Source organism: Myotis lucifugus, unplaced genomic scaffold (assembly GCF_000147115.1).
Source record: "Myotis lucifugus unplaced genomic scaffold, Myoluc2.0 scaffold_3, whole genome shotgun sequence".
Taxonomy (NCBI): Eukaryota; Metazoa; Chordata; class Mammalia; order Chiroptera; family Vespertilionidae; genus Myotis; species Myotis lucifugus.
In genome coordinates this window covers 17,667,875-17,692,928 of record NW_005871051.1, presented here as the reverse complement: position 1 = coordinate 17,692,928, position 25,054 = coordinate 17,667,875, and the positions used below count along the sequence as shown (strand labels likewise).

At 53.1% G+C, this 25,054-nt stretch overlaps 1 protein-coding gene across 1 annotated transcript in view; it reads left to right on the top strand.

Moving 5' to 3' along the window:
• Positions 1–25,054, top strand: part of TNS1 (tensin 1) — a 188,013-nt gene that overhangs the window by 144,219 nt on the left and 18,740 nt on the right. The window contains 5 exon segments of the mRNA XM_014462563.2: positions 10,455–10,651; positions 11,620–11,695; positions 15,046–15,138; positions 16,254–16,292; positions 23,371–23,569. Of these exon segments, the coding sequence (XP_014318049.2) occupies positions 10,455–10,651; positions 11,620–11,695; positions 15,046–15,138; positions 16,254–16,292; positions 23,371–23,569 (604 nt within the window).

Here is a 25,054-nt window from a genome sequence, read left to right as displayed (position 1 = left end):
TGACGCCCTTGCGCTCTGAGTGTCCATCCTGGTGGGTCCTTTCAGGATATTTCTCTGTTTCCGGAGGAGGCCCATGTCCCTCTTCTGGCCCAGTTGTCCTGTTGGTCCTCGCTTTAGGACCAGCTTTGTATGAGGAAGCAGATGCTGAGAAACAAAGCTTCATTTCCTATCAGAACGTGAATGGGCTTATCTTTCTGGAGAGAGGAGAGAGTGGAGCAATAGGAAGAGCTTATTGGAGAGATAAAGGCAAGAAATGGCAGTCTGTTCGGGCCATATTGGGGGGGCCAGGAAGGGTGCTCTTCCTTTCCACTGGCCTAAGCCTATGACCATTCATGGGGGTATTCAAACCAGGTGGGGAATCCTATGGCTTGATTTTGTTATGTAGCTAAAGCCCAGGCAGGTGTGAACCAGAGACTGGGGCTGGAGGGCAGGGGGCTTGTGCCAAGTTCCTCAGCTGATAGAGTGGTGGAAGCTCAGGGAGGAGAAGAGCAATCTGGGCAGCTGACTCTGCCCTGCACCCCTTTTTCCTAAATTTATGGGAAGCTGAGTCACCATGCCAGCTGCAAGGAGAGGGAGACACCCTTGCTGGGGATGGATGGTGGGTTTGGGGAAGTAGGCCAGCTGGCTATTGGGCTGGGCCCAGGACCTGGGTGTGGGGGCATGGACACCCAGAGCAGAGCACAGTCCCCAGCTCAACTGTCCATGACTTGAAATTGGCCATAATGGAAGAAGTTACACCATTGAAACTGGCAATTAGGGCTCTCCCCTGGAGAGCTAGTCTAGCAGCACATGATTGCTTTTATCCAAGAGTCAAAACACAGGATAAGTAGCTCTGTAACCCTAGCAGTGAAAGAAAGACTCCATGGGAGTGGTCCAGACTTTTCCTCCTGGTTTTCTGAAGGGAGGGGAATGGAGCCCTCTCAATATTTTACAGAATTGGGGTAGTGGCCTGAGGAATAGTGGCAGTCTAGCCTAATGAAGGGTAGGATCCAGGGGACTTTTCTCTGAGGAACAAGATGAATTACCTCCCCCTAATAAAACCCTTCTGTATAGCTCTCCTGGAGCTAGCTCAAGAGGAAGGCATACCTGAATGTTTCAGGAAGGATGCCCATCTTGTAGTGCATCCCCCCTCAGCCTTTTCTCTCCTACTAGTTTCTGAGGTCTTGGCGTTCAGCCTCTGTATCTCGTAGCTGCTCGGTCTTTGGCTGCCAAGAAGTCATAGGAAAGGGGCGATATTATTGGCACATCTCTGCTCCCATTTCTTCCACCAACTGTGTATGACTCAGGAGAAGGGATGAGATGCATAGAGGAGCAGTTATACCTGGTTTCCAGGCCTGTAAAGGGGTCTCTCTGGTCCATGCCCGTCATGAACAGTGTTTTTTATGTCAGCAGATCCTTAGTAACCCTTCAGGATGTCTGCCATGCAAGCCATGCAAGTGTAGATAAAGGCACATAAGCAGGATCAATGTGCAGAATAGTCTAGAAGCTAGGGAGGATAAATTTCCATCACCTCTTTCTGCTCATTCTAATTCCACAAGAAGCTGGAACATAAGCTTTAACATGAGTAACCCAGGAAGCTCAGATCTAAGGGAGAATGTCTTCATGGCCATGAACTTGATCTGGTTTCTCCTGGCTTTTCTCCCTCAGGTCTTCATTTTCCTACTTGGCTATCCTCCATGCTCTGTATCATGTCCCTGGTTCTTTCCACTTTGATCCAACAACTCCTTATGCTTTATTTCAGCTTAGATCTCAGAGAACAATGACGTAGTTTTTTTTAACTTATTAAGGGGTAGGTACCAGAAACCTGTAGCACACACTACACTTTCTTGTGAAACATTAGAAATATTATCACAGCCAGGGACAAAGTAAGCATACCCATTATCACCACTATCATTTAACATTGTATTGGATGTCCTAGCCAGTGCAATAAGACAAGAAAAAGAAATAAGAGTCAGAGTTGGTGAGTCCAATCAAGTTATCTTATGATCCCAGTTCTGTGACTAGACTGATCTCAAATGTCTCTAGAGATAGAGATTTCAATGCATGTTGGGAGCAAGATGTGGATCTTATCCTTAAGGAGTCTAGAGTTTATTAAGAGGAAAAAAGAGCTGGAACTTTAAAGTCATTGGTAATAAGGGAAGTATGGAGAAAGTTCTGTGGGATCGAGGAAAAAGGAGATATCACTATCAGCGAGAGATTGGAGTGACTCTGTGTTGAGTGTGGGTTTTAAACAGAATCTTGGACAATGGGTAGGATTTTGGAAACTGAATAGGGTAATTGGAGAAAGAGGTTGCACAGTGAAGACAGAAAAACATAGGAGTCAAGAAAGGTAGCCTGGGTCCTGCCTCTGGTTGGTCTTAAAAGCCAGACTAAAGAGCTTGAAACTTACTTAGTGGCAGTGTAGGAAACTTTATTTTAATCGGGAGAGTATGCCATGATCTGAGATGTAGTTTAGGAAGCTGTAGTTTTGGAGATACTTTGAGTTGGGAGATGTAGGAGCATATTAGATAGCTTGGGTATGGGGACTGGATCAGGGTGCTGACCATGGAAATGAAAAAGAAGAGATGAATGCCAAGGATGCTGTGCAAGAAGTGGGTGTTTACAAATTGATTGGATGTAGTGGGTGAGGGAAAGGGAGACATCAAAGATGATTCTGCAGTTCCATGAATAGAAATAGAATGATAGTTCCATTAACAAGCCAGGAGTTAGGAGAAAGAGCAAGTTTAGTGTAAGATGAAGACTTCAGGGTAACAGTTTGAGGTGATGGTGGAGCCTGTAGGTAGAGATGTATGAAAGGCAATTGAATATACAGAATTGGAGTCTGAAAGAGCTATAGATTTGGAGCCATCCTCACAAAGGTGAAATGTACATCTTTGGGCATGGATGATGTCTATGTCACTGGGCATGCAGAGAAAAGAACGTAGGGTAAAACAGCCATGATGGAAATGGAGGCCATACAGTGGACTGAGAATGAATGTTCATGCTGGTGAGAGGAGATGCGGACTGTGGGTCATCACAGAAGTCAGGATAGTAAAGGGTTTCCAGGAGGAGGAGCGGGGGGAAGGGCAGCAATGTCACTGTAGAGAGGTCATGAGAAGGAGGACTGAGAAAAATGCACTGGGCTTGCCAATTAGGTGGCCTCAGTGATTTTCAAAGGCATATTTTCAGTAGGGTGATGGTGATAGAAGCCAGACTGAGGGACTGAGTGAGTGGGGAGGGAGTGTAGACAGCATGTTAACTACTCTTCTGAGTGGTTTTGTGATAAAAGGAGAGAAGATGGTAGCTAAAGAGGGTAGCAAGATATTTAGAACTTTTTGTACATATAGGAAAAGAGAGAATATGGAGGTTAGAGGGAGAAAAAAACAGATGAGAAAGAAAGAAATTGATAGGATAAGGTCTCTAAGAAAGTAAAAGGAGATAGGCTTAGGAGCCTAGGTGGATAATTTAGGCTCATCCAGGAGGTGAGGTACCTCTTCATGAAATAATGAGGGATAGATATAGACATAGGGAGCTTTGGGAGCTTGAATTGAGAACCCTCCATTCGATTATTCATCCAATATGAACCCCTAATCTGTGCTACATGCTATTCTAGGCTCTGGAAAAATGGTGGTAAACAAAGAAAAATCTTTGCCTTCATGGTGGAGTTGGACAATAAACAAATTAAGCAAAGACATATACAATATGTCAGATGGGTGATAAGTGCCGTGGAGATAAAGCAGCAAAGTGCCAGTGAAGGGTTGAGGGTGGGTGGGTGGTTACACTTTTTATAGGATGGTTAGGGATGGCTTTTCTGGGTGGTGAGGGAACGTGCCAGGTGAACACCAAGTGCAAAGGAGTATACCTGCTATGGGGAGTGTAGTGGGACACGAAGTCAGAGAGGTCATGGGAATGAGGGCCAGCTTACATGGGCCTTGTAGGTGATCATATAAACTTTGGCTTTTGCTCATTTTGTTGTGAGGAGCCTTAGGAAGGATTTGAGCAGAAGAGTGATTTCATCTGACTTGTTCTAAAAGGATCAGTGTGGCCTGCATGGAAGAAAGAAGACCAGTTAGGAGGCTGCTGATTTGGATCAAGATGGTAGGCATATTTTTGAGGTGGAGTCATTAAAAACTTATAGGTAGACCAGCAGTGGGATGTAAGAGCAAGAAATCACGAGGTGAGATGCCTCTTCATGAAATAATAAAGCATAGATATAGGGAAGTCAAGGTTTTTGACCTTAGCAACTAGAGGATGGAGTTGTTCTTTATTGAGATGGGTACCGATATAGGAAGAGCTTGGCTTAGAGGGGATATCGTAAGTGTGACTTTTGCCATGTTAGATTTGAGATGCCCACAAAACATCCAAGATGGTGGGACATATAAGTTAGGAGTCTCAGGGGGAGGATCGAGCTTAGAAATGTGAGGGTAGCATTGTGTGGCTATCATGTAAAGCATACCGCTGTATGCCATCTCCTAGAGCGTGAGCACAGGTAGAGGAGAGGTCCCAGGAGTGCATCTGGCATCTCACACATTCAGCAGTTAGGGACGTAGGAGGAACCAGCAGAGAAACTGCTGTGGAGCAGCTTGTGACGTGTGGAGGAAAGCTGAAAGGGCGTGGGTCCCTGGAAGCCAGTGATAGTGGTCACTGGGAGGCCATGAGTGTGAAGATGGCTTGGGAGTCAGCTAGGGTGAATGAAGGGATGACATAGCAGATCCTCATAGTGCATCCAGGCAGGCTCACTTTAAGGACTTTGCAGTGATGCCCAGCAGCTTTGGGCAGGAGTAGAAAATCCCACAGAGCAGGATTTCTATGGTAGGTGTGATGGAAGAACAAAGGGCTGAGGGAAGCTTGGATGCCAGGGAGTAGGACCCTTGGACTCAGCCTGGCGTGGTCACAGCTGAATCCAGGAAGAGGCAGGTGCCCATGAGAGGAGAGAGGACCCAGGGTGGGGCCATGCTGACTGTGAGGGGCAGGTGACATGTGGGGCAACAGGACTGAAATCTCCTGGGCCCAGGCTGGGGGTAGAAATTAGAGGGACATGGTGACCTGCCGAACAGCAGGAGGTCTGTCTGCCCTTTGGAGGAGTAAAATCCTAGATCCATCCTCTCTTCTTATCTGACCTCTTCCCCCTTTCCTCCAGAGTGTGACCAGAATACCAACTAATTTGATTTTCTCTTTGTTTTTGTTTTGTTTTGTCTTGTTTAATGCCTCGTTCCTTGCGTTCTTCGTTGTCCCATGTCCATCTGTCCCCTGTGCCATGGGTGTGGTGCCTTCCTTGCCTGGTGTCATCCCTTCCCTTCCTGCTTGCCTCCCGTCCCTGCCGGCTCCCCCGGGGTGGTGTGGGCAGCGTACAACGCCAGATTGCAGGGTCTTGGGCTAAGTGTCAGCTACCAGCACCCTCCTCTCCACCGGCTCCGATCTTCCTCCCTCTCTGGTTGGTTCCTCTCCTCTCCTCTCCCCTTTATAACTCCATGGCCCTCATCTCAGCTCTCAGTTTCTCTCTTCCCCTCCTCCTTCATGGACTATTTCTTCCATACTTTTGCCTCTTTCTTCCTCTCTCCTTATTTTTCCATTTCCTCTTCACTTTTCTTCTTCTCCTTCTTCTGTTCTCTTCTTTCCATCTGTTTCCTATTCTCTTTGACCCTCTCTCCTTTGCTCACTGCCCCCTTCTCTCTCCTTTTCTCACTGCCCCCTTCTCTCTCCTTTTCTCACTGCCCCCCTTCTCTCTCCTTTTCTCACTTCCCCCTTCTCTCTCTTTGCCTACCTGTCCATCCTCCCTCCTCCTTCCTTCTGCATGAGTGAGTGCTCCCTCTTCTGCATGGACACAGGCCTGATGCTTCCAGCCTTGGCCTTACCTGCTAGGAACAGGGTCTGGGGTAAGGAGACTAACTCTCAGGCTCCCTGTGGACACGCAGGCCTTTGCAGTGAGGGAGCTCAGCGCCAGGTCTGGGGCCTCAGCAGGAGACAAAGAGTGATGCCCAGCTCCTGCTGCTCTGTCCACTCCTGAGTATAGCACTCCCTGGAGACAGAGCACCGCTGTGACCTCATTCCAAATCTCTGATACCCACGGCCAAGAGTCAGAAGCCCTGGGTGTGGCCCTGGGTCTGACGTGACCACCTCTGTGACCCTGGGCAAGTCTCTTCATTGCTCAGAGCTAAGTTTCCCCATGTGAAAAATGGAGGGATCTCTGCCCTGCTGTGGGTACTTCCCAACATGGGGGACCCTTCATCAAGGGCCAGATTGCTCTGTTTGAGAGTGATGGAGTTCACTGTGTCTACCTTGGTCTCTTGACAAATGGACCTATAGCCTTTTAGACCTGGGGACCGAGTCACCTTATTCTTTCCCTGCTCCTTGGAGCTGCAGGCCTGAGCCCAGGAGAAGATGCCGTGACCTTGACTAGTTCCGGGAAAAGGCTTATTAGGGGGTGGTGGGCACAGTTGACTCCCAATAGCAATATCTGGTATTTCCTGGACCTCCCTTCTCCCAGTCCATGGAAAATGGGGAGATGGCTCTAGCAGAATGCCCCTGTCTGCCTCCTCTTCTCTCCCTCCTCCTTTTTCTCGGCCCAGTGGTGGGGAGTGCAGGGTTCAGCTGGGCCTGGGGTTTGGGGCCGTTCTGGGGTGGTGGGCCTGTCCTGAGGGGAGCTGGCATGGCTTGCCCTGGGGCTGCTAGTGTGATCGCCGTGTGGCTTTCTGGTGCCCTGGCCCAAGCAGGTGGCCTTCCGGATCCCCTCACTTCCGGAGCCCCGGCATGCCATCGGACACCTGTCCCGCCACCTGGAGCTGAGGGAATCCAGTCTTTCTGGAAATCGGAAGGCTGGAAGGAAGAGCTGGGTCTGTGGGGTGGAAGCAGCCAGGATGGGCTTGAAGGGAAGGCCTGTGATGAAGCCTGACACTGGGGATATTTGTCTGTGGGATCAGGGGCGGGCAGGGCTGGACCCTACCAGAGGGTATGTATTGATGGTGTTAGAACTACAGCCCCAGAATTGCAGTGCATGTTTGTGTGTGCATGTGTGTATGAGTGTGTGTGTGTGCATGTATGTATGAGTGAGTGTGTGTGTGTGTATGAGTGTGTGTATGAGTGTGTGTGTATGAGTGTGTGAGTGTGTGTATGAGTGTGAGTGTGTATGAATGTGTGTGTGTGTGTATGAGTGTGTGTGTGAGTGTGTGTGTCTGTGAGTGTGTATATGAGTGTGTGTGTGTGTGTGTGAGAGTATGATTGTGTGTGTGCTAGATGAGGCGGATTTAGTGTCACAGGTCTAGCCTGCTTTAGAGGGGAGCCCTACAGCCAGCTGCTCCCAAGCTCAACACCATCTGGAGAGCGGAGTGAGGACCCCTGGGAAATGGGGCTGTTCCGGCGCCCTGCTCTTCAGGTCTGGCGGCTCGTGTGGAGGCCCTGGGCTGAAGTGACCCCTGTCCTACAGGCGGTGGGGAAGGCCCAGTGCCCACGGTGTGTGAGTCCTGAGAGGGCTACAAAGGGCTCTGAGTGTGGCCCATCATTATCCTAAAGAACACTTGATTGCTGTAGGAAGGGGCTGACGAGAGGTTCTGAGGGTGACCCTGACCTCCCGCTGTTCCTGTTGGGCGAAGGCTATGTGTGCACACACGTGTGTGTATACGTGTATGTGTGTGGTGCCTGTGTGCGTGTAGAGAGTGGAGCACATAGGCATGGTGGCCCTGAGAGAGAGAGGGCCCTAGAGACAGAAAGGCCTGGGGTTGAGGGCGGGGGAGCAGGCCTATTTTTATTATCGGTCAGTCTCCAGGACGTGAGGGAGGGCTGTTCTCTCTCTGACACTGGCTGTCAGCCTGTGGCCAGACGGCCCAGCTTGGCTGGGGAACAATGGGGCTCTCTTCTCTCCCCTCCGCCCAGCTTCATCTCCCCTCCCATAGGGAAAGACAAGAGAGAGGGAACATGGCTCTCCGGGCACTGAGGGGCAGATCTGGGCCTGCCAAGGGGGACAACAGTGAGACACTGTGTTCAAAGAATGTGAGAGGCCCTGGCTGGGCACTGGTGCCGTGGGGCGCTCTGCGGGGGAGGGGCTGTCCCGTGGGAGTGGAATGTGGGGTCTTCCCCTCCTGTAGAGGGAGGCTCCCCTGCAGCGCCCTCTCTCTTTGGAGGTCATTCTGGTTGTCCCTCTGCCTCTGGACAGACCACGCTCCATGTGCTGCTCTGGTGGCACTAGAGAGGGGCCGGGAAGAGGGGAGATGGCCTTCAGGTGTCCAACAGCCTTCTGTGAGGGTCCGCCCTCCACAGTTGGTAAGCCCCTCCAGCAGCCCAGCCTCCCTCCAGCCATTGCAACCACCTGAACATGGAGGTTGTCACGGGCACACTGGGGCGAAGGTTCTTTGTTCCTCTGGGAAATTCAGTGCCTCCAACAGACCCACTTTCAAGGGCAGACATCAGATCCTACACAGGGAAACGGGCCACTCCTCACCAAGGCACAGGGATCTGCCAGGAAGAGGCTGCGGGGCTGGGCCAGCCGGAACTGAAACCAGCCCTAATGCATTTCTGTTAACCTTGGGGCTGAACTCAGTTCCAAACCCCAAGAGCCTTTTCCAAATGGGCCTCCTTTGTCACAATTATTATTAGAAAATCAATGGCTATGTCTGTTTCTCTCTAATGTTTTTGCCAGGAATGAAACCAGCAGTAGTTCTGAACCAAGCGCCCAGGAAGGCTGAGAGGAAGGGGGCTCGGAGGGAGAGAGAGAAGTGCAGCTGAGGCTAGGGGCGCCCGCAGGCATGGTGGGGGGTGCAGGTGGCTGCTCTGACGGCCGAGGGCCCGGTATGCAATGGGGTCCCTGTGCGCTGCTCAAGACTTTTGGAGATGCACCCCATCTTTCATCTGGCCCCTGGTTAGGATGATGTGAGCCCCAAGTTTCTATTCTGAAAGTCAGGGCACTTCAAAGCGAGGAGCTTGTTTTCTTTAAATAAAAGTTTGTGAGTCGAGATTACAGTCCCCATTTGGGCTCTTTTCTCTTAGTTGAGATGGCAGGCAGGCTGCCCCCTAAGGATAAATAGCTCCACGTGGAGACTCGAAACACCACCGGGTACCTTCTGCATTTGTAAGTGTGTGTGCCAGTCTGGCGGCTCTCCAGACGGGGCCCCTAACTATGGGCAAGTATGAATGTGTGTGTCGGAGTGTGTCTGTGTGTGTGTGTGTATGTGCCCGTCCCTGGAGTTGGCAGCAGGCAGCCTGCTATTCATGGCAAGTAGGAAGGCTTCCCAGCATGTGCTTCTCATGGCAGCCTCAGCGACCGTGCCAGACGGGAGCTGGGAGGCCGCCCGTGGTGTGCAGACCCCACTCTGGGTGGTAGATGATTCGGTCTGAAGGAGGGTGATTACTGCTTGGCTGCACCGGCACATTCCTAGGGGCCAGCAGTATATGCGTGTGTGCGGTGCATGTACATGTATGTGTGCGTACGTGTATGTGTGAGTGCATGTGTGCCATGGGACAGGGTTCCCAGGTGTGCTGGCATGGGGCTGGTGTAGCCAGGGTCTCAGTCCCATGTGACCTTTGGTAAGTCCCAGCACCTCCCTGCTCTTGGGTGGGGGTGAGGGCAGGGCTGAGAGCTGGCACGAGCTGATCAGGACTAGGAGCCTGAGTCTTGGTCTCTGGGACCCGGGGGTAGGGGGGGAGGGTAAGTTTTCTAGGATTCTGAAGCCAGCTCAGTGAGGCAATGTGTTCCGTGCCACAGCCCAGCTGTGGGAAGAGAGAGTGGGAAGGAAGGAGGGTGGGGTTAACAACATCCCCAGGCCCAAGCAATGGAAGGAAGGACAGAAAAGCAGATGGAGCTCATGACTCCAGCTCTGCAGGCTATTCTGTGGGAAGGGGCAGGGTAGGACCCTGGACCATTTTGGGGGCAAGAAAGGGGTGGGTAGCCAAGGACGGGCATAAGGGAAGTTGGTAAGAGGTTTCAGAAGTGCACTGGATGAGGTTGGGGAACCCCGGAGAAGGTCAGCAATATTCCAGGGGCCAGTTTGGGCTGGAGACTTTATAACAAGACTTAGTCATTTCTTTGTTCCTTCTTGGGAGCACCATTTGCAAGATGATGCATTATGCACTCTTTCCAAAAGTTCTCCCCCATGGGCCTGATGTTGCTTGTTGGTTGATCAGTCGCCTTGGAGACTGTCTCTCCTCCCTCCACCTTCCCTCATTTGCCTGGAAGCTCTGGCCCTCTGCCTCCAGGCCTTGGAAGGAGTTGACATCTGTTTCTTGTATCAGTCCTTTGTGTTCTGGGCCCCAACCCTGTGCGGACTAGATTCCTGGTGAAGGCCAGCCCAACTTAAGCAGGTCCCCCGCCCTGCAGAGAAACCCAGGGTGTGGGCAGAGGGAGGCAGGGGGAGGTGCAGAGGGAGGCAGGCCCAGCTCCAGCATGGCCCCTGAGTGTGAACTGTCTCCTCTGGGGGAATCAGGCCCCATCGATCCTTTCTCATACAATATGCTCATGGCCCTCTCTGCCCTGCCGTTCCTCCCAGGGGTGCAGGCTCGGGAGAAGCAGCCTGCAGAGCCCCCAGCCCCTCTCCGGAGGCGGGCAGCCAGCGATGGACAGTATGAAAACCAGTCTCCAGAACCCTCATCCCCCCGGAGTCCTGGGGTGCGCTCCCCAGTTCAGTGTGTGTCCCCGGAGCTGGCTCTCACAATTGCTCTCAATCCTGGAGGGCGGCCCAAAGAGGTGAGTCCTTAGACCACATGCTGGGGCCACAGAAGGTAGCAGAGCCCATCTGAATGCCCCAGCAACATGATGGTCCACTGGGCAGCATGGACCTGTCAGTAACCTAGTAATTGTTTTCCTCTCCGCATCCTCACCCAAGGCTTCAGCATGTGGAACCTGGAGCTCATTTCCTTCCCTAAATAGCTTTTATGTCCTCGTGTCTTCCATTAACATTGAGATTGAGTTCCCTTCTTGACTCCTAAAGAGCTCCCTGAGCAGTTGGTAAGAATCTGGGTGTGACACAGCGACCACAGTCTGTAAACTTCAAACCAGATCATAGAGTCTGACAAAGTGTTTTTGAGCCCTTTCTAGGTATAGGATTTTCTCTGGAGATCTAACTTCAATGCTGAAACCTTTGCATTGCTGAGACATTTCAGTGGTTTGAGGCATTGGGTCTTAAACTTCAATGTGCATAATAATCACCGGGAGTTTGTTAAAATGTAGATTCCCGAATCCACCTCCAGAGGTTCCAGCATGTTAGCTCTGGGATGGGGAACCTGCATTCTAAACGTGCACTCTGGAAGGTTCTGATGCGAGTAGTCCATGTCCGATAGAATCCAGGCTGAGTCATTCTGGACATGAATGGCTTTTGGACATCTTTTCTTTCCTGCCTTCCGCTAGGACCCATGTCCCCTGCCCCCAGCCCTTCACTTTGGCCCTGTTTGAAATATTTCCAAAGCAGGTGCTCCTGAAGTCCGCCTTGCCTTACAAATGGCCTGGAAAAATAACCACTTTCCGTTCTCTTGGCTACAAGGAGTTGTAGGGGCCATAAATATGGGCAGCATCTGCCTTTGATCTCTGTTCACCTGGCAGGGGTGGAGGGTCGGGTTGGCGAGGGGCTTTGCGGCCTGGTTAACTGGGAAACACCTCCTTCTCAAGGTTATGGCCACTAATGTACCCCCTGTCCTCCCCTTGTTTTTCTCCTGCAGCCCCACTTGCACAGCTACAAAGAGGCCTTTGAGGAGATGGAGGGAACCGCTCCATCCAGTCCACCGCCCAGTGGGGGTAAGAGCTCCCCACTAAGCCTGTCTTCCTTGGGTCCCCTTGGGCCCCTCTCAACCCCTGCCTGTGTAAGCACCCCAGGTTTGGGGTGGGGGGTGCTGGCAAAGTTGAGCAGAGCCACAGTCTGTCCCTAATCACCCTGTGGCTCATTTCACTTCACCTTCCACCCCCATTTCCCTTCTTTTCTGTGGTCCACACCCCACATCTACAGAGACAGTAGCGACGTCTTAGGGTCCCACTGACTGACATTGGGGCCCCTGGGCTCCTGGGTGTGGAGTTTTTCTAGACGTTGAGACTTTGCATCCTTCATACAAAACATCCCGTATCCTAAAGTGACTCTTTGTGACAAGCAAGACAACCCTTAACCTTCTTGCTTCTAATGCCCATTTCTGTGTGCGTCTGGGCCGGTCATTCAGTGTCTGTCAAGGAAAGACAGGCCCCGCATGCTCAGGCTTACTGAGTCCCATCTCTCCCATCCTTGCCTTCAGGCGGGAGCATTTAGTCTGCACCCCCGATGCACTCACCAAAGAGGCAAATCCCCAAAGGTCAGAGGGGTTTCCACCCAAAGAGAAGGCTGGATGAGCACAGGAGTGGGACAGTGCTCCTTTTTATGGTGGAAGAGACCGTGCAGAGGAGCTTGGAGAAGCGCTTTGTGGGAAAGCAGTGAAGGAACAACACTGGGCTGTGAAGGCTCCAGGGTTCCCGGGAGAGGCCTGGGTTGGCAGAGGAGGGGAGACTGGTGTTGCTCTGGGATCAGGTTGGCTGGGCTGGGCCCAAGCTATCTATGCATTTGCCCCGTGAGAGGGGAGGGGTGTGAGGAGGAGAGCTGGGTGGGCCCTGTGTTCTCCTGGTGGCTGACACCAGAACCAGGCCCTTGCTCCAGTAGAACTTGTGTCGCCTGCTATCTGGGGCATGCGGGAGGCTGACGTCATGACTGGAGGCCATGGCTCTCCCTAGAGCAATGCTGTCCAAAGGAAATAAGACACGAGCCACGTTTGTTCTTTAAACATTTCAAGTAGCCACATTTAAAAAACATATCGAGAAACTGGAGAAATTAAATTTAATGATCTTTTTTATTTAACCCCAAGTATTCAAAATATTATCATCTCAACAGGTAAATCACTATAAAAATAGTAATGAGGTATTTTTCAATCTCTAAAAAATATAAAAAGAAACCAGTGAAATGAATTTTAATAATAGATTTTATTTAACCCCAGCGATCTAAAATATTATCATTTCAACATGGAATGGTAAATATTGAGATATTTTGTGCTCCTGTTTCACACCAAATCTTTGAAATCTGTGTGTTACAGCTCTCGGTTCAGACTGGTCACATTGCAAGTTCTCCGTAGCCCCATGTGGCTCATGGCGACCCTATTGGACAGTACAAGCCTTGGGCAATCTACTCAAGAGGCAGCTCTGTGGCCTTTTATGACTCCGTGGAGTCTCTCCCTGGCCTTACCCTTCACCTTCACACCTACTCTAATTCCCTATCAGTCCAAATAGCCAAGATCTTGGCCATCCTCCGTTTGGGACGGAAGCCCTGTAGGCTGAGCTTGGGTTGGGTTTTACTACTTGTTCACGCTCCCCGTTTTTCTCTTTCTCCCCTTGGTCAGTCCTGGGTGCCCTGGAGCGGGAGGGGAGAGTAAGTCAGAGGTTTCATCCATGCACAGGGCTGGGAGAGAGGGCAGAGGCGGAGAAATGCAAGGAATTCTCCCTGAAGCAAAAGCTTTGCCTGGCTTTAGGGCCACCCACTCGTCCGCCTCAGAGAAGGGCCAGGTCCTGCAGGCTGGGGACATGAGCAAGTAGGGAGCTGGAGATGCATGAGGGGAAACGAGAGAAGCCTCCCACACTTGGGGCCTGGAGAGCCTTCATGGTTCTTCGTGGCCTCTGAAGTTGGGCATTGAAATCCATTGTCTGAAAAACATTAATATGTGCTGATAAGTGTCTATGGCAAGATACTTCTGTGTATGTGTGTAAAGGGAGAGAGAGGGACCAAAAGACACCACGCCTAGACCTACCCAATGCCCGGCTGTGTGTTTGTACACAGTTGTCCCCTCTGCTGTATTTATCTTTTGGGCATCTGAGGACAAAGTGAGGTGGAGGGCAGGAGTGGGCTACCCACTGGCGCCCTGTGATGTCTCACTATGCTCACAGACACGTATCTACTCACCTGCAAACATATAGAAGTTATTTAGGTACTTTGCCTTGAGAGATTATATTTTTTGTTGGTTTCCTGTAGGCTTACTGTTTTTTGGGGAATGTAGATGGGTCAGAGTTAGTTCTAGATCTGCTATGCTGGATAGCTGAGGGCCACAGCTAGTCTGTTGAGGCTGTGGGTGCGGGGCAGGCAGCCTCGGCTGGCGGATCTGTGTGGCTGCGTGTCCTCAGAGCTCATGTTTTCTGCAGGCTCCTGATGACCGGGATAGCAGAAAGAGAGCTCTTTTTTTTTGCTTCTCCTTGGAGATGTGTTAGGATACATGGCAGCCGCTATTGAAAAATCTCGTGACTGGGTGTAACAATCTCTCTGTAGATCAGCTTAGAGTCTGGCCTCTTCCTTGGCTGGTCGGACAAAGCCTGGCAGCCCTTTCTGACCTTGTGTGTTATGTGACACTTCTGACCTGGACATGTGGCTTGGGAGGGACCTGAGGTTAGTGCAGGGAGTTGGTGCTCTGGCCCGAGGATTACGGAGATTGGGCTTCTCCCTCTTCTAGAACACTGAGGTTTTGGGGAATAGAGGGCCTCATGCTGGGAAATTCTGCCTGGAGTGTGCAAGGGACACGCTTGGTTGCGAGTCAAAGACCTTTGGCTGCCGCTGGCCTGGGCTCTCAGGGTTGGCATGGTTCCACTGACCCCTTCTCCTCCATCTGTCCATGACAGGATGTGCCCTCTGGATGCTCCATTTTCTTTTGTTCTCTAAGTCCATCTAAGTGCCTGGCTTAGAAAGACTATATGTGGGGGGAGAGGAGGAGGAAGAGGGAATAACATATGGGAAAAATCAGAGATAGCCAAAGAAACCTGCATGTATGTTAAACCATGGCATGTAAAGGGACTGTAGTGAAGAAACTAAGGGCCTAGGGAAAGGAAGGATTTTCTCAAGGTGGAGAGGCAAGGCCTGGACAAGGACACCATATCCCGACTCAGTTTACCTTCAAACTGCAGAGAAACACCCAGACAGGGAAGGGCAGTGGAGCCACAGCTGTGCGCTCCTGGGCTGGGACTGGTTCCTCTGTTCCCGCTCCTGTGGCCCATTCCTCCCCAATGAGCCCTCACCAATGGGTACCCTCCCTCCTGCCCCCTCCCCTACACCTCCCGACTCACTCCCCATGCCTCCCCTCTTCTTTCCCACACAGTGCGCTCCCCTCCAGGTCTGGCCAAGACACCCCTGTCTGCTCTGGGCCTGAAACCCCACAACCCAGCAGATATCCTGTTGCATCCCAAGGGCGGTGAGTGGCTGTGGCTGGAAGGGAGGCGGCGGGGAGGCCAGAGGGAGGAGTGGGGACTTGGAGGACCCCTGTGGTCCTGGGCGGGGCCCAGAGGTGGTGGGTTATCCAGACCTTCCTGGAAACAAGTTGGCAGCTTGGGTTGTGCCCACGCTGAGACCCAGATTGAGGAGGGAGATCCCTTTGCAGCCTTCCTGCCCATTGACTTGTGGGGTCAACACCACTCCCAGCGTCCTCTGACTTGGGGATTTGAGGCCTGGCCTTGGTTTCCTTGGAGTTGGTCAGCTCTCTGCCAGAAGCCAGGCTGCCCCGTGCCCTGGTGTTCAGACACTCGTGTACGCATACACATGTGCACACACATGCAGGCATGCCCACACACACTCATACCAGGCTCATGCCTCCCACTTCCTCGTCACATCTCCCCGCTCCTCTCCTTCCTGTGGGGGAAGGAGAAAGTGGGGGCCCTGGGCCCTCAGTGGCCATTTCCAGCACGCTGAGTCCAGAACTTGCTCCCTAGACTCGGATGTTAGGGCTGGGCTGGGACTCTGGGGCCAACGTGGCTTCTTTTCCTTAGTCACCAGAAGACTGATCCTGCCAGGTAGGAGCGCAATGGCATGTGTGTGTGACCCACAGACACACGGCCTGTCACAGCCTCACACTCAGGAGGTTCTGCATGGCCAGGGACACAGTCACAGGAGAAGAGGGGGTGGGGCGGCCTCTCACCAGGCCAGGACACTCCTGCTTGAGACCCAGCCTGAGAGAACCCTGGGCAGCGGCTGTGACAGGGATGGCTTGGACTTAGAGCCATGGGGGCCGGGCCTGCAGCTCCTGGGAGCCAGGCCCTCTTTACACTGTGTGCCCTGAGCACCTTGCCACCACGCCCAGGCGCCTTGGAACCCGGGGTCCTGTCAGGGTGGACCTCACCCCTCCCCTCGGGGCACTTCTGTGGAGAGTCACCGCTGCCCTAGCCTCACCCCTGCTTTCCCACCTCCCTTTTCTCAGCTAATTCTCTCTCAAGAAGTAATCTCTGTTAATTGATCTTTCTCTCCCTTTTGCTCTCCCTCTCCTCTTCATCGCCTGCCTCTCTTTCCTCCCACCTCTCTTCTCATCTTCCCCAGAGGAGGATGGGGGGCAGGAGGTGATGGAGCCGTCGGGAGGTAAGTGCTGGCTTGCTGTGTGCTGCTTCCCGCTGTCTGGGTCTGGGAATGGCTTTTCATACAGAGCTGGCTGGCTGGCCAGGGGCAGCCCTTTGCTGACCACGTCTCAAGGGACCAGGCACATAGCCTCCTGGTCCCTACCCCCTGGTGATGAGCTGTCCCCCAGAAACCACCTGAGCCCTGACTGAGGAGCTCGTGGCTCGGGTTCAGGCACGGCCAGTGCCTTGCTGACAAAACACCCCCTGTCGCTGCCACCCCAGTGGCATTTCTGTCAGCCTTCTGGGGTACAGCAAGCCGCTTTGGAGTGCGAGGGGACTCACACAGGGCAGGGGCTCATTATTCCATTTCCTGGGTGTACTCCGCATGCAGAGCTCGGAACGGGTTTCAGCCTTCGTACTACTGACATTGGGGGCCGGATGATTCTTAGTTGTGGGGCTGCCCTGTGCATTGTGGGATGTTTAGAAGCATCCCTGGCCTCTGCCTGATGCCAGTAGCACCCACGTACTCATGATAATTAAAATGTCTCCAACATTGCAAGTGTCCCCTAAGGGGACAGTCACCCCTTGGAACCACTGTCTTAGAGCCATGAGTTGACTTCTTGAAGCTCTTGCCTGGTTTCTTATCAATACAGATGATAGGAGGTCTGTTTTTCTGGGATTTTGATGCCTTTGGGGATTTCAGAAAAGCTATGGACTCACCCCTGTGCATCTGGATACCATACACATAATGTTGGCGGTTTCAAGGCGTTAGCGTGTCTGTGTCTCCGCCTAACCCCTAATTTAGATGAACTCCACATTGTACATGGGGAAGCAGAAAGGGGATGCAGTCTGGTTGAAAGCCTTTACGTTATTAGGAACAGAGTTCAAATGATGACTCAGCAGCAGGTGAAACACAGGGGGGTGCTAGCCTGGGTGGCCTGGGTGTGGTTTGGTGGCACCTGGTGTGGTCAGGCCATCTCCACCAGGGCGGCTTAGATGAGTGTAGAAGCACCTTCCAGCTTGACATGTTAGATGTTCTGACTTCCCACTGGGACCCTAGGTCCCTGTGGCCTAGTTTTCTTAAACCCACTTCTGCTTTCCTTTGCACTTACCGCCTTGATACTCTACCCCCAAAGAGGGCATGTGCTGTGCTGCTCTGAATCTGCCATCCCCCAGGCAAGATGGCTAGAGATTCCATAAAGTTTTGCCCACTTTTAGCCTGAGTTTGGACAACCACGCCAGGCTGCCTGGAGGTTGCAGAACAAGGCACCCCAGCAACCGATCCCAGAGCGGGGTGAGCTGCAGCTTGCTCCTGGCGGCTGGTTCCCGACAGGCAGGGACGCTGGGACAAGAGTGTAGAGTAAGCTTGGCCCCGGAGCCAGCGTCCGTGTCTTTCAGATGCCCACCCACGCTCTCCTCGTGGTTGCTGACTCCAACAGACTGGTGGGCCCTCAAGCCCTCTCCCGTGGGAAGGTTTGAGGGGGACTCTCCCACAGGCTGACAGGCCCTGGCTCTTTTCCACTCTGGGATGACCTTTTAGAGGAGTGAGTATCTAAAATACCGAGCTGAGACCTGCCCATTGTCCACATGCCTGACTCTCACCTACAAGGCCTCCAGTCCCCCCTCCCCTGCTACCATCTGTCCTTAAGCCACAGAGTTAGGAGGGGAAGGTTCTTAGGGATCAGCCCCGCCGCACCCATCATTTCACAGCTGTGGAGCTGAGGTCCTGCTTGTGGGGGAGGGTGGGGGCATCTGCCCCAGGCCACAGTTAGGAGGCAGTGGGGCTGAGAGTGGAAATATCTCCTGTCTCCTAGTCAAGTGGCCATTTCAAAGCCCTCCTCCTGCATCCAGGCACGGCGCCCTGGGAGTGCAGCGTGGGGGTTGGAATTGCTGCCATGGCCTGAGAAGTGGGGTGGGTCGGGCAGGGAGCTAGGCTGTGGGCAGCCAGTTTCATTTTTCCTGACTCATGTACTGCCTCCCGGTCAGACGAAAGCACATTCCTTGCTGACCCTCTGAAGCTCTGCTTTCCCTGCTGACACTTTGATGGGGGAAAAAAATGCCTGTGAGAAAAGTGGTCAGAGGCAGAATTACTCAGCCAGGGGAAAGAAAGACTTCAGGGGACTCTGCTCCGTTCAAGGCACCATGCTAAATGCTCCTATTAATTTATCCTGCCATTCATTGATTCAGTTAGTCAATACATATTTTGTGTGCTTACTATGGGACAGGCCCTGTGCCAGGCTTCGAGGATATAGTGGCTCCTAATCCTCATGGAGCATATGCATGAACAGGAGCCAGAATTAAATGATCACTCAGAATTACATACCGAGGTCAGTGCTCTGAAGGGAAGGGATGAAGTTTTATGTGACCTTACAGCAAAGACCCTGCTCTTGGCTGAAGAAGTGAGATGTGAGAGTGAGTGACATTAACTTGGTGGAACTGGGATGGGAGGAGAGCATTCCACGTAGAGGCAAAGGGCATGTGCAAAGGCCCTGGGGTGGGCGTCAACAGCATGTTTTTTGTAGGAACTACAAAGTCAGTGAGGCTGAGAGCAAGGGGGAGCTGCAGGCTGGAATTAGGGGATACTAGGGGGACTGTGGTATAGAGTGGGGTTCAACAGGCAGGGACAAGACTATGTGGGGTCACTTCACATCTTGTTTGATAATCACAGAAGCACTGAGAAGAAGGTGCTAGGAACCCCATTTTACAGGTGAGGAGATGACATTTGGGGATGTTAAATGACTTGTCTAGGCCCACACATCAGTCAGGCACAGCTGAGATCCTACATTGGATCAGCATGTGGATGATGTCCCTTTCCATGTGGTTGCCATGGGCACAACCTCTGAACATAAACAGTGACTTTACTGGGCATGGGGACTGGGTACTCTTTCATGAAGAAAGGAGAGGAAGAAAGCCTTTAGCAATAAAGACGTGAGGCCAACATCCAGAATATATACTCAGTGACACAGGGAAGAAATATATACTCAGTGACACAGGGAGGAAAGGGAAAGGGGGCGTTCACGTTAGGTTCTGCTCCTCCAGAGGATTAGAGGGCACCGATTTTGCATAAAGGAAGACACATGGGTCTAGAAATGTCCCCTCCTGGGATTCTTCCTGCTCTGAATCCTTGGTGCTGGGTGTTCTGTGGCACCTGGGATTTTAGGGCAGGGCTGTGGGATGCAGACTTATTGAGCACCTACTATGTGCCAGGTCCTGTCCGAGGCACTGAGGGTATAAAGACAAGTGAGATTTCAGCATCAGGTGGGATGCTGAGTGGGGTAGGACTGGGGTGTAATGGGAGCTCAGAGGAGTAGCATGTGGCCCAATCGAAAAGGTCTGAAATTCTGACTTTTGAGCTTCTGGATTGGGACTCGGGGGTCTCTTTACTTCCTCCCTCTCCCCCACCCACAAGTCTTCATTTACTTGGAGTGGACAGGCGCCCTCCTGTCCAGGCAAAGAGCCTCTCCTGGGAGGCAGAGAATGCACTTTAGGGTGTGGGTAAAGAGGCGACAGTCCCCCAGCCTGGTGGGGCCAAGTCTCTCTTGGGACTCCAGCTGCTCTCAGCCGCCAACAGCCACTTGGAATGGGTTTGGGCTCTTGGAATGTTCTACATGAAGCACCCTCCCTGGCCCCACCTCTCCCCCCTGCTGCCCAACCCTGTTGCCTCTGGGTGCAGCTGCCCCAGGATTGGAGGAGAGAAGGGAAGCAGCAGGAGAGAGGGTGGAGGGAGGCAGGCGCAGGCCCAGTTGGGGCTTAGGCCCGGCAGGGGCACAGGCCAGCAATGGTGGTGCAGAGTGTAAACAGCTGATTGGAGTCACCAAGAAAGAATTAGAAGGAACTCCTGTCACTTGATCCTGGCTGGGCAGGTGCGTATTCTCATTCCCATTTTACAGATGAGGAAACGGAGTCCCAGAAAGGGTCAGCAGCCTCTCCCAGGTCACCCATACAACAAGTGAGCCCATGCAGTAGTCGTGGCTGAGTGGTTAAGGCAGTTGGACTAGAAAAATGGGAGCCCACAAGTTGTACATGGTACTGAGGTGGGGTGGGGCAGGAATAGACAGGAAAAGGAGGAATTTTCAGTATAGAAATCTGCATCTGAAAACTTGGAAAAACTGAGTTTTTGGCCTAAAAGGTTGGTTTTGAATAGTTCTTGAGATGGACTCAGAAAATCAAATAACTTCCTCAAGTCCCTCTTGCTCTGGGTTCCTGAGGAGCAGAGATTGAGCAAAGGGACTTCACCCAGGTCTACATGGACCCGGGGGCCATTGCTGGTGGGAGAAGAGCGCACGCTTCAGAGGTCATGTGGGTTTTAGCTTGAGCTTTGCGGTCAACAAGACTTCCAGGGAATGAGAAAAATGAATGTGTGCCTCTTAGATCTTAGTTATGACGCACCTTCGTCTGGGTAGGGCTGGAGGGTAGATCATGCATCTGCTAGTTTGTGGGACAGAGACGTATCTAGGGCCTACTAGGTGTCAGGCACTGCACAAGGGGGCGGATGGATCCTCCTGCCGTCTCTGGGTGGGAGAGAAGTGTGCCGAGTGCTGTGGGGACCCTGGTGAGGCTGGGAGCCTGGAAGGGTTCAGGAGGAATTTTCAGAAAGAGTGACCTCAGGCAGTGAGGAATGGTGGGGAGGGTGTGAGGCCCTCTTCTGCCAAGCTGGGTTACCCCAGGACACAGAGCCAGCCTCCAAGGCTAAAGATACACTGAAATTATCAGCTCCCCAATTTTCAGCTGGCCATATGTGCAGTGGGCCCGAGAGCAGGCTCTGGGCCAGACCACCTGGTTCCCACTGCCTCTGTATGACTTGGGCAAGATACTTACATTCCCCAAATCCTACTTTCTTCATATATTGTTTGTTATTATTATTATTATTATTATTATTATTATTTTGTTAATCCTCTCTGGAGGATATTTCTTGAATAATTTTTAGAGAGAGTGGAAGGGGGGGGAAGAGAGAGAGACATCAATGTAAGAGAGACACATTGATTGGTTGCCTCATGCATGTGCTGCCTCATGCATGTGCCCCAGTGGGGATTGAACATGCAACCCAGGTACATGCTGTTGACCCGAAATCGAACCCGTGACCCTTCAGTGTGTGGACCAACGCTCTAACCACTGAGAAACACCAGCCAGGGCTATTTTTATCATTATGAATAGCCCTGTGGAGTTGACTCTTCTCTGGGTGATGGGTTGGAGTTCTGGGTAGCAGCCAGTTCTGGGTGCCCCCATGAGACTGTGGCCCCTCTCTAGGCCACCCTGAGCCATCAATGAGATCAGGAGGCCGTGGTGCTAGTATCCACAACCACTAATTGGCTGTGTTCTGGGACAAATCGCTACACCTCTCTGGGCTGAGGAGATGGGTTAGACCAGAGGTAAGCAAACTTGGTCAAATCTGGTCCACCATCTATTTTTGTAAGACAGTTTTATTGCAACTCAGACACACTCATTGGTTTATGTGCTGTTGCCACAGCTGTTCTCACTCTGCAATAATGAATTGAGTAGTTGTGTCAGAGGCTGTCCGACCACCAAGCCTAACATTTACTACCAGGTCCTTTATAAGAAAGTGCGCCTGTCCCGGGTCAGAAGATCTCTGTGGCATCTCCTGGTTCCAGTAGGGCCTTGGGCACAGATGGCACAGCACCAGTGCCTTGGGAATGGATGTGGCCTGGGGCTTCTGTGAAGTGGGCAGGTGGCCTGGGCTGGTTGAGCGGGGTCTTGAGGATGCCTTGCTGACCTCTGCCCACATGGACTCTAGCTTTGAGTGCTGAGGTGGCTGAGGCTACATCACCCTGCACCCCGTACCTGGAATAGATTGCTCCGAGCTGTCCCTTTGCAGACATCCTGCCCCACCCCCATCCACTGCCCCTGCTGTTGGTTGGAGGGAACTCTGTGAAAACTAGGCCCTGCTGGCAGCCTCTGGCTGGAGTTGCCCACAGGGCTCCCAGACCCTGGGCCTGGATGCATTGTCAGATCTTGAGGTCACTTCAGAAGCCACGCCCAGGAGCCCCTAACGCCGTGGTGATGAGGCTCCTTCCAAAGTAGTGTTTTCTTTGGGCCAAGGGAAGGGCTGTTCTGACTCAGTGATCAGCACAGTCCTGGCCACAAAGGCACCGGGGCCTGGCCAGCCGGCGTGCACAGGTTCTTCGGTTCCTCGGGCTAGTTTCAGCAGATGCCAGCACTGTGGGCAGAGGGTGGGTCTGTGCTCAGTCACGTCCCTCCTGAGGGAGATGGGACCCCGTGCCAGGTTTGGAGGTGGAGGATGTCATCCATCCTTCATCAGGTCCCTGGAGAAGCCCAGGGCGTCCTGCTGCTTCTCCCTGCTTAATGTCGAGTTAGTTTGGGGCTGGCCTCAGAGGGGGGACTTGGACGAACCCTGGCCAGGCCTCCCGACATTTCACTCTCCAGGCTTCAAGGTCCTCATCTGTGAGATGACCTTTCTGGCCCCTGTCCCTCCACCCCCTTCCTCTTAGGATATTCTGAACACCACGTGGGGATGATGGTGTCAGCCTCGGGAGGAATGCGAAGTGTGTCAGGCAGGAGGCTGGGTGTGCTTGGCATGAAGGGGCTGGGCGTGACTCACCGGCGCAGGCCTGCTGCTAGGACAGCAAGCCCGTCTCAGGATCCTGGGTGTGGGGTGAAGCCTGTGTAAGCCCTGGTGCTGTCCAGATAGGGGCAAGGCCGACTGGAGCTCTAGGTCCACAGAGAGCCCAGACTCCAACGGTGCCTGGAGTACCTAGAAGGGCCTGGGGGTTGGGAGCAGAGTCGTGAAAGAAAAGATGCAGCTGAGAGGGATGCCAGCTGGGATGGACATCCTGGCTCTGGGAGGGAAGATTCTGAGGTGGCCGCATTGGGAGGCAGAGCTGGGGTCCCTTTCCTGGGAGGTCTGAGCGAGGCCATGGAAAGGTTCTGTGGGGCTCCCACAGCTTCTCCAAGATGCGGAAGAGGGGCGGGCATGGGCCGGCAGGAGCCCCAGAAGTGCCCTTTGTGTGCTTGGCTGTCCCCAAGGCTGGACTCTGGAGAGGTGGGCGCCCTGGCAGTTTGGATGGGGTCCCCATGGCACCCTATGGATCTGTGCTCAGTCTCTGTCTCCTTGCTGCTTCCAGAGCCCCGGAGCTACGTCGAGTCGGTGGTGCGGACAGCAGTGGCTGGGCCCCGATCTCAGGACCCTGAGCCCAAGAGCTTTAGCGCCCCAGCTGCCCAGGCCTATGGCCACGACACACCCCTGAGGAACGGGACCCTGGGCGGCTCCTTTGTCTCCCCTAGCCCCCTCTCCACCAGCAGCCCCATCCTCAGCGCTGACAGGTAAGTGGGGAGGAAGAGCATGTGGGGGGTGAGAATCCAGGCCTGGGCCAGCGTGGGTAGGCCTCTTGGGTCTGTTCAGGGTGTGGACAGGCAGAAATAACATCCAGATGCTGTCCCTGGGAAACCAGCTCCTCAGGGCACCTTGAGAGAGCATCCCCCGAGTGCCACATCCGTGGGCAGCTATAATCCCCAGGCTGAGCTCAATCCCACCACCCAGAACTGTGCTGGAAGGGATGGGGGTGTGAAGGTGAACCAGGCGGGGTCGCTCCCCCAAGGTTAAAACCCAGCAGCAGCCATCGCTAGGTAGAGCATGCTTCCTGTGGCCAGGCCCTTGGCTAAATGTGTCCTGTGGCTATTTTATTTAATCTTCACAGCGATCCTATGAGGTAAGTACTATTATCACTCCCACTTTCCAGACGAGGAAACTGAGGCACAGAGCGGTGAAGTAGCTTGCTCACAGTCCTGCAGCTCAGCAGTAGCAGAAATAGGATTCAGACCCAAGGCCTCTGGTTGGGAGCCCACGTCTCTGCCTCCCGACCAGACCTGGGTACGGTGCCCATCAGTCAGATGTGCCCAAAGCAGGCGCATAAGTAAAGTTCTCAGAGCCCAGAGCAGGGGGCCATGACTCCTGACTAGGGGTGCAGGGAGGATTTCTGGGGCTGGATGAGCATGGTGTTAAAAGGTGAGGCGGGAGGGAGAGGGCTTTTCTAGAAGGACGGCACAGCCAGAATTCTTAGAATTCTAAGAATTCTGAACCCTCGAGCCCAGCATGCCCCACCCTCAGTCCACCTTGCCCCTCCAGTCTCCTGCTGGGGCAGACGGCTCCATTTCTCGGGCGGTCTGCCTTGGGCAGAGGTATGGTCTTCTTTGAAAGGAAGGGGGGGGCGTCTTCCTCACCTCAGCCACTGTTGCTGGCATTCGGAGAGCCCTGCCATTAGGAAGTTTCCACTCACATGCCTCCGGCTGTGATCTTGGCTCTTGTCGGGGCTCAGGAAGCTAGCGTTTTCCCTCTGGGATTGATCTTCCAAAACTCCTGTCCCACTCAGCCTGACACATCCTCCCCGCCTCAGAATACAGGTTATTCCTTCCAGAAGTTGGGAGGGAAACTTCTGAGGTGGCCGCATTGGGAGGCAGAGCTTGGGTCTCTGCTTCTTTCTTCCAATCTGGCCCCTTCTGTGATGGGAGGTAGACTTTGTCCTGGTCTGACCCCTGACTTCACCCGGCCCTTGGCTCTTGCCTGGCCCTCCACCTCACATCACCCAGGAGACCTGAGCTTATCCGACCGGTTCACAGTGGGCTGGCCGCCTGGAGAATCCTCCCAGTCGCCAGCTCCAGGCTTTGGCCCATCGTCTTCCTAAGGGGTTCCTCCTCCCCCTGGGCCTCCTGGTGCAGAGCCTGCCTGCCACCACCCTGCAGCTGCTGCTCAGGCGAGGTCCCTGCCAACCTTTGTCTCTCCTGCCATGTCATCGAGGGATGGAAGTTTGT